This window comes from Ramularia collo-cygni, assembly GCF_900074925.1.
Source record: "Ramularia collo-cygni strain URUG2 genome assembly, contig: RCC_scaffold03, whole genome shotgun sequence".
NCBI classification, from domain to species: domain Eukaryota; kingdom Fungi; phylum Ascomycota; class Dothideomycetes; order Mycosphaerellales; family Mycosphaerellaceae; genus Ramularia; species Ramularia collo-cygni.
This window is the reverse complement of record NW_019716257.1, coordinates 504,405-512,596: the sequence shown is the minus strand read 5'-3', so window position 1 is coordinate 512,596 and position 8,192 is coordinate 504,405. Positions and strand designations below refer to the sequence as shown.

Genomic DNA, 8,192 nt, shown 5'->3' with positions numbered 1-8,192 from the left:
AAATGTGATGTAGTTGTTGCCGGAGGTGCAGAGTGGAGGAATCCGATGGACGAAGTTCGTTACGCTGGCGGCGACGGAGGTGTCTGATGTCACCGTTGAATAGTATTGCGCCGCTGTGGGACGTCAAGTGGATGTGTTTCGTCGTGTCGTGATGAACGTGGTCGTGTTCCTGGTGGTGGTAGAAGTAGATGGAGAAAGTTCGCTGCGCGCGGATCGGCGTGGAAAGTGGAAGCTCGTGCAAGCTCGAGCTCCCGGCCGGTTGCCTTCGATGTTGGTGCCCTGATGCCTGAAAAAGTCTCTGCTATCGTCCCAGACACGAAATCATCACTTGCTCAGCACATGTAAGTTAATTATCATCATTGCACTTGGACGCATCTTCACGAAGTTATATATGAGTGCCGCCGACATATGCTCAGCTCCTCCAACATTTCAAGCCACCTCCGCATGAATATTGATTGGTGAGAAATCAACGCCGCATGTGAGACGACTCTTCCCACCTTCATCTCGACCTCCTCGCAAAGGATAGATTACGAGTTCGTACATTATGACGATGACCGGCTACTGGCCTCGAGTCGACTTCTACAGTTGAGACACGGGCACTCTCTTATGGAAACACAAAGCTTCGATATCCCGTCTCCTCTTCAAATCTGCGCATTGGCGTTCCTCAAGCATACAGTGAAGCTCTTCAGACCCAATTCATCGAATCTCATTTTCTTCCCTATTGTCATTTTAGTCTTGAAAAATTGTCAACAATGGCAAGAAAACTGTTAACTCCCTTGTCCGCATGTACATCCTTCTGCTGCATTCGACTCTTCTTTGTTCTCAACCCAGCAACACACGCCATCGAACCATACCGCAATACAACTGTTCACGAAAGATGGCGAAACGCAAGAGTCCTTCGGCCAGTTCGCCTCCCCCGAAGGTGAAGAGACAGAAGACTAAAGAGGAAGTCAACATCTCCGCTGCAGAGAGCTCTGGCTCTGCATCTGTACAGGAGTCTGTACCGTTGGAAGGTACACCGAAGCCTGGAGCGAAAGAGACAACGAAGCTGCGTGTAAAGCAAACTCGCGTCAAGCGCGATGGCGGAGCCCAGCCTATACCCGTTGCGAAATCCATCAGCAGTATTGTGCGATCGAATATCCAGCAAGTACTCGAATTCCACTCCAAGAGCCCGCCATCAGAACGCTCTACTTTGGACAGAGATGGCGACAAGCGCCATCACGCCACCGTCACTGAATTGGCTGCTATTGCGGCTATCATAGTGAGTTGACTGAGACCCCCTATGTTGAACAAGATGCTTACAAGGTATAGCGCATATGCAACGACTATGAGATCATAGTCCCAACACCAATTTCTCTCGAGGCGATCAACGAGATCGTGGTACACAGATTTGAGAAGCGGCTGGGAGACAACCCATCGGTAACACACGTTGTCTTGGATTTCTCGAAGCGCAGCCATCTCGAAGACTCGATCCTCCTGAAAGTCGAAGGATACGGGCTAGCTGAAGTGCCGCTACTGGAGATTGAATTCGAAATGCTTGCTCGAGATACTGAGATCGCCGCTGCAAACAATCTGTTCCGCCACATGCAGACAGTCTATGAGGAAAGTGACAGCAGCGGTCCGGTCAGCATTGAGTACGAAGAGGCGATCGAGGACAGCGACGAGGAGGGAAATGAGCGACAACCGCTCTTCGGAGGCACCAAGGAGGTTGCCAGGGTTGGTGTTTGTCCAGCACCCCTGATGGAGATATGATGCTGAAATAATCAGTCCATGATTGGCCGGGCTGAAGGCCAATCAATTAACGAGGAACACGCTGTATGAGATCTAGTAAATGAAGGCCGGAATAAAATCCAATTTTACCTACCATCGATCTGTCTTTGTGTCGTCATCTTGGGATGGATGCTGCTCTCTTTCAATGGCAGAGAAAGGTGAAGACGGTCTTCCGTGTTCCGCCGGCTCCTCGTGCATGATCGCCCTCGGCTAGTTCCATGGTGGCCCGTGGGCTGGACTTCGCTCCGCGCACAACTTCTTGCCGCGGACGGCGACTTTCACTTTTGCACCTGCATTGATATTCGCTGCTCGTGTTCAAATTGCGTGACACACCGCAGCATTCTCAAGACACCGAAAGACTCGGCAGCTGGTGCTGGAACGGGCCCTGTGAAGTGGAAAAGAACAAATCAGACGGAGCAGACATCCCACCAACGACCCCTCCATAAACGCCGGCAATCGCTTCACTGGAGCATTTCGGATTACATCAAAGTCTTCAATTGCCCAACACCCCGACTGGGCTATCCGCAAGCTCATACACCACCGCCATCATGGCAGAAGAAGCGGAGTCGAAACCGGTCGAGCAATATCGTCCGGAGCTGACCAAGGCCACGCCGGCGGATTTTATGAGACCATCAATGCGGACGAGGGGAAATTCGGCTGGGGGAAACTCCAAGACGAATGGGGTGGGAGTACAGGTTGAGGATACGCGGATATGCGTGGTTATGGTCGGTCTGCCAGCCCGGGGCAAGAGTTTGATAGCACAAAAAGGTATGTTGCACGCTCATTTGCTGCTACAGAGCAGGAACTGACGGGCGTCATAGTTGTACGTTACCTGGGCTGGCTGAGTATCACAGCCAAGTGCTTCAATGTTGGCAATTATCGTCGCACAAACACACCGCAACCACAAGCCTCGTTCTTCGACACCTCCAACAAGGAAGGCGAGCGATTACGCAGAGCTGCAGCGGAAGCCGCCGTTGCCGACATGTGCAATTGGTTTCGCAAGCCCAACAATCTCATCGCCATCCTGGATGCCACGAATAGTACCAAGGCCCGGAGACGCTGGATCAAGGAGCGGTGCGACGCAGAAGGCATCGAGACGCTGTTTGTTGAGAGCAAGTGCGATGACGAGGATCTTATTATGAGTAACATTCTTGAAGTCAAGACCACAAGCCCGGACTACCAGGGCCAGGATCCAGAAGAGGCGGCACAGGATTTTCGACAGCKGATCAAGATGTACGAGGCGGTGTACGAGACTCTGGATGAGGACGAATCGGACATGACCTACTGCAAGATTATCGACGTCGGGTCACAAGTCATCATCAACCGGATACAAGACTACCTTCAATCGCGGGTGGTGTACTACCTGATGAACCTCCACATCAAGCCGCGATCGATTTGGGTCAGCCGAGTAAGTCTCTTCGGATTGTGCATACTGTGCTTTTGGGACAAATTTGCTGATGAAAGCTTTGCAGCATGGTGAATCAATGTACAACTTGAGTGGACAGATCGGCGGTGACGCAGATTTGTCTTCTCGTGGGCAGGAGTATGCCAAATCATTGCCTGGACTGGTGAAGAGATCTGCTGGTGATCTGCCACTCACAGTGTGGACCTCTACCTTGAAACGTACAGCTCAGACCGCCCGTCACTTGCCGTACGAGAAGCTCAGCTGGAAAGCCTTGGACGAGCTGGATTCGGGTGTTTGCGATGGACTTACCTACGCAGAGATCGAAGCAAAGTATCCACAGGACTTCAAAGCCCGCGACGAAGACAAGTACAACTATCGCTATCTTGGCGGAGAGAGCTATCGGGATGTCGTTATTCGACTTGAACCCATTATCATGGAGCTTGAACGCTCAGAAAACATACTCATTGTCACCCACCAAGCCGTACTACGATGTATCTACGCCTACTTTATGGGATCCTCACAAGAGAAGTCGCCGTGGATGGAAGTACCGCTGCACACCTTGATTAGACTGACTCCAAGAGCCTACAAGACCGAGGAGGAGCGCCTTTATGCAGACATCCCAGCTGTGAGCACGTGGCGCGAGAAGGGAAGCAAGGCTGTTCATTCGGAGACGGAGGCAAGCAAGCGCGGATCCCCTCAGATTACTGGAGAGACGAAAGTATGAGCAGATTGTTGATAGGGTGGGCTGATGCCGTTATCGAGGCACTCGCGCAGCGCGCAAGCCAGAACGAGCATTCACATGAAGTCATTCACATGAAGAATAGGTATACCACAAATCACTCGACCGAGGCTTCTACTTCTCACTTGTTCCAGACGCCTCGTGATGCCATCATCGTGCCGACTTCGCTGTTTGTATCATTCACTCTTTTGGTGCGCCGATGTTGACAAATGGGTAGGCTTTTACATCATTCGACAAACTGACAACACCAGCAATGACAGAATCCCCACTGAGACTACGAGAAATCGCGGCACTCTCCTGGACAGCCGCCCGCATAGATCCAGGCCATACAGGAGAGAGCATCGAAACCTTGCAGCGAGCGAGGGACATTACCAAGAAATGGCTTGTGGAAGTGGAGTCGGAAATGGTGTCACGTGTGGAGTTGCGTGGAGGAAGCAGTGAAGGAAGCAAAGATGTTCGAGAAGGAAGTGATGGGGCGAAGAGCAGATGTTGTCTGCTTGTGCTTTGGAAGGCATACAAGGCTGCGAGCACTACTGCRGGTGATGGCAAAGACTTTAAACTGCTTTGTCACATGTATGCGGGATTCTCGGCGCGTGTTGCTGAGGCGGAGTCAGAGATTGAAAGGCTGTCTCGTTTGGAGGAGGCCGAAATTGGTGCAGGAGGTTCGTCCAGTGCCACGCGGAAGAGCGACTCGCCAACAACCAGCACGGATTCAAGTCGGCGGAGTCGTAAGCGGCGGAGTGGTAGAGCGTCGACTCACGCGGCTTCTCCACGAGGAGAAGCTAGCTACGGCTCTTCAGAGTGTGTCGGAGCTGCGCAGAGAGTGGAATCTACATCGAGTGGAAGCCGCAGAGAAGCCAAGCCCAGGTCTGGACGAAGCTCTGCGGAGGTTGGTCACGTTTCGAGCAAGAGTATCAGCTCGGGGGAGCGTGTCGAGACTGGGGCAACGAAGACAGCCGAGATCAATCATACGACCGCAGAATCGACGGGATCTTCAGCCATAGGCAAGGAAACTTCAACAACAGCTAGCAGGTCGCACAGACGGTCCAGGAAGGAAGTCACTACATCATCACGGAAAACACGAAAGACCGAAGAGGTCATATCCAAGGCGCCACGTGTTGCCGGATCGATGGGACCTACAGAGAAGGTCCCACAATGGTTGGAAACGCTGCCAGGTTCTGAAGATTCAGGGTATATCGTATGAGTCTCTGTCTTCTGGAGAAGTGTTTATGGGATAGTGCAGCTAAACATGCTTGGAGTCGAGCCAAGTGAGCTTAATTACAGTCCAATGCCCGGAGAGGTTGCAAGGGTATGCAATATGGCAGTCTTGTACGGCGAGTTTCAGACTGCAGTACATCCTTCACGATCTCGGTGACAAACTAATCGGACCACGGGGGCAGCTTTTGGTTGGTGAACTTGAGGTTCCGCCAAAATGTCGGAGATAGCTCGACTTTTCGTTGATATGAATAAGGCCGATGATGTTGGCTGTGGGGTCGATTCGCGGGATGTGTGAGTGGGGGGCTAACTTAGTAGTTTTGGCGAGACCAATTTCGACGAGGGCTCGGTAACTTTGGCGTGTTCGATGGTGTTCATCGCTTCGTTTCGTCCCATCCATTCACATCAATCGCATTCCAGAAGATGACACTTGATGCATTTGACAGCACTCCATGGGCACATGATGACAGGTGTGACGACTGAATCTAGATTGTGGGCCGCTGCGCTGGACGGAAGTGGACGTTGCCAGACGCCACACGGACCCGCCGAACCACGTGCATATTGGCGCGAAGGTTGATCCCAGCGGCGATCGTTCCATTTCTGTTTCCGCTCGATCACGGTTCGCAAACTCTCCTCACAACGCTCTTTCCAAGAGTCAGCATGCTTGCGAGATCGCAGGCGACAACCAATTGCGCCATTAAAGCATGTCTGAGCACCGCTCCTCGCGGTGGCAGTGCAAGAGTATAGCAATCCTGAAGTCCCCGGTGGCACAGCATTGATTAACTTTCGGAGCCATGGTGAGGGCGCTACTGTGATAGCGTCAGCCTCATCGCTTGCGCTGGAAGTGGACGCGGACTCGGATTGGGGCTAAATGCGGGATCCTTCGCTCATTCGAGTGTCGCCCTCTTCAGGTCTTCTCTTCGCTTCGTGCGCCGTGTTTCCGATTTCCTCGACTCGACTTCACTTCCTCGCGGTACCGCTGACATTCATTACACAAGGCGGAACTTCCATCGCAGGCCAGTGGAGAGAAGGATACCGTGTGCCCCAGGACCATGCCGACGTGGCAGCGTGCGAGAAGCAACACCGCGACTCCACAGGAATACCCTTGAAAGACCAAGACTGCTCTCGCCATGACGCCGCTCATTACTGAGAGCTGGATCTGGTGGGCAATTGTGATCTTGGTGGCACTAAGCAGATTGTGAGCACATTCCTTCAAGGCGGCAGGATGAAGCTAATGGGCTGCCAGTATCTCACGGCGAATGGTTTTTGGTTCCTTCAAAGGCTTTCAATCGGATGATTATGGAATGGTGGCAGTACTGTGCTTCTACACTGTCTTTATTGTCGCCATCAACATTGTGCGGGACAGTAGCAGTAATTTACTTCCACCGGGTTTCGACATGGACTCTCTCACACCGGAGGACATTGCTCGACGCGCATACGGAAGCAAGCTCGTCCTGGTGGTGGAACAATGTCAATGTGTAACGGTTTGTACAGTTGAGTGCCAAGACTTGACTGCATACTGATTGTAGTGATAGGTATGGGGAGCAAAGTGCTGCCTGCTGATTCTTTACTTGCGCTTGACAACGCTGCGATGGGAGAACATAGCCATCAGAGTACTCCTCGGTTATGTCGTCATTTCCTTTGCCGTCATGGAGATTCTCTACTTTGGAGTCTGGTGCCGACCTTTCCACGACTACTGGGCGGTTCCAACACCGAACGTCCAATGCAACGCAGCGACGAATCACCTCATTATGAACACGACCTTCAATTTGACTTCAGACGTCATCATGTTGGCTGTTGGTTTGCCCATGTTCCTCCGCCTGAATCTGCCATGGCAGAAGAAGTATCCTCTTATATTGGTGTTCTCCCTTGGAATATTTGTCATTTTGGYCGCGATTCTCAACAAGGTGTACTCCTTCACCCAGCCTTTCGGATCGCTGTGGAGTTTCTGGTATGTCAGGGAAAGCTCAACTGCTCTTTTGGTCGCCAACCTGCCATTTGTCTGGAACTTCTGGAGGCGAGTGGGGGGATTTAGCTCGGTTATTGGAGGAACCAAGAAGGGAACGACGAGGGTAGCGACGGGACTAAATGTCTCTCGTCAGCAGGCAAGCGCACCGAGGGGATGTGAGATGCCCGGGTTCATTACAGAGTGGCCTCTGCAAGACGAAAAGGATGGCAGCGAGCCTTTACAACGGGTGTCTTCGAAAGAATCCGTCGACGATCGCAAAGGGCACAGCTTATCATTCGAGGAAGCGCTGCGTGTCACGGACCGTCCTGGATCACATCAACGGGATGCTACACATACAGAGCCCCGTGCACACCTCACGCCACGCCGAGATTCGAGCTCGGCAACTACATACAGCGCCACCCCTGCTTCATTGAACGGTCCCAGCTGGTCTGCGGGCTCATTTGTGTGAGGATGAAAGCAGGAGTCAATAGACGACAGATGACGAACAGTACGATACCCCACGAATCGACGAAACATTCCATTGCATGCCTTGAAAGGCGGCAGGTGAATACCTGGCTTTGAGATCTGACAGGGACCATGGCCAACATTCATGAAGAAGTCGCCACCATATCCTGTGGCTGGTTGAGATGGAACCTGACGTCGGCAGCGCAGCTTCTCGCATGGAGCAGCAGTGCACCCTTTGTCGCTGACAGTGCTCAGAGCATGTAGATCATCGTTCAGACCCTGTCTATCATGAAGTGCTGATGCATCAGGGTTTKAAGCAAGTGATGCGGCGAGAAGATCGGCGGCTGGAGTTGGGAAGGAACYGCACGTGTCCCCGTTGAGAACGGGTGGCAGCCAGCCTGCAAATTTGCCAGGCTTCGGACGATGCTCAAGAATCAAGCAAAATGAGTTGATCCAGCACCGAAAGAGACAACACCACCACAAAAACTCATCATCACGAACAGAGCGCTCGAGATGTTTTTCAATTCAGTTTGATAATGCTTGCTTGCTTGCCGTGTTGTTGTCAAGAACATTCGTCCGAGTTGTCAAGCCAGACAGCCGTTGCTCAGGTACAGTACCAAGTTCTGGCACAACGGCTACCCACCCCCGTC

General features: G+C 52.3%; 3 protein-coding genes; all 3 read left to right on the top strand.

Annotated features, from left to right (window-relative positions):
- Positions 1–877: 877 nt before the first annotated feature.
- Positions 878–1,752, top strand: RCC_02551 (uncharacterized protein; the record flags this gene model as incomplete). XM_023767841.1 has 2 exons in its annotated part: positions 878–1,261; positions 1,312–1,752. The coding sequence occupies 2 exons, from the start codon at positions 878–880 to the stop codon at positions 1,750–1,752; spliced, it is 825 nt and encodes a 274-aa protein (XP_023623609.1).
- A 566-nt stretch (positions 1,753–2,318) lies between these two features.
- RCC_02550 (probable fructose-2,6-bisphosphate 2-phosphatase) lies at positions 2,319–3,899 on the top strand (the record flags this gene model as incomplete). XM_023767840.1 has 3 exons in its annotated part: positions 2,319–2,538; positions 2,592–3,178; positions 3,243–3,899. 3 exons carry the CDS (start codon positions 2,319–2,321, stop codon positions 3,897–3,899), a joined length of 1,464 nt encoding a protein of 487 aa, XP_023623608.1.
- A 2,360-nt stretch (positions 3,900–6,259) lies between these two features.
- Positions 6,260–7,546, top strand: RCC_02549 (related to integral membrane protein PTH11; the record flags this gene model as incomplete). XM_023767839.1 has 3 exons in its annotated part: positions 6,260–6,327; positions 6,376–6,613; positions 6,665–7,546. 3 exons carry the CDS (start codon positions 6,260–6,262, stop codon positions 7,544–7,546), a joined length of 1,188 nt encoding a protein of 395 aa, XP_023623607.1.
- Between the last annotated feature and the right edge of the window lie 646 nt (positions 7,547–8,192).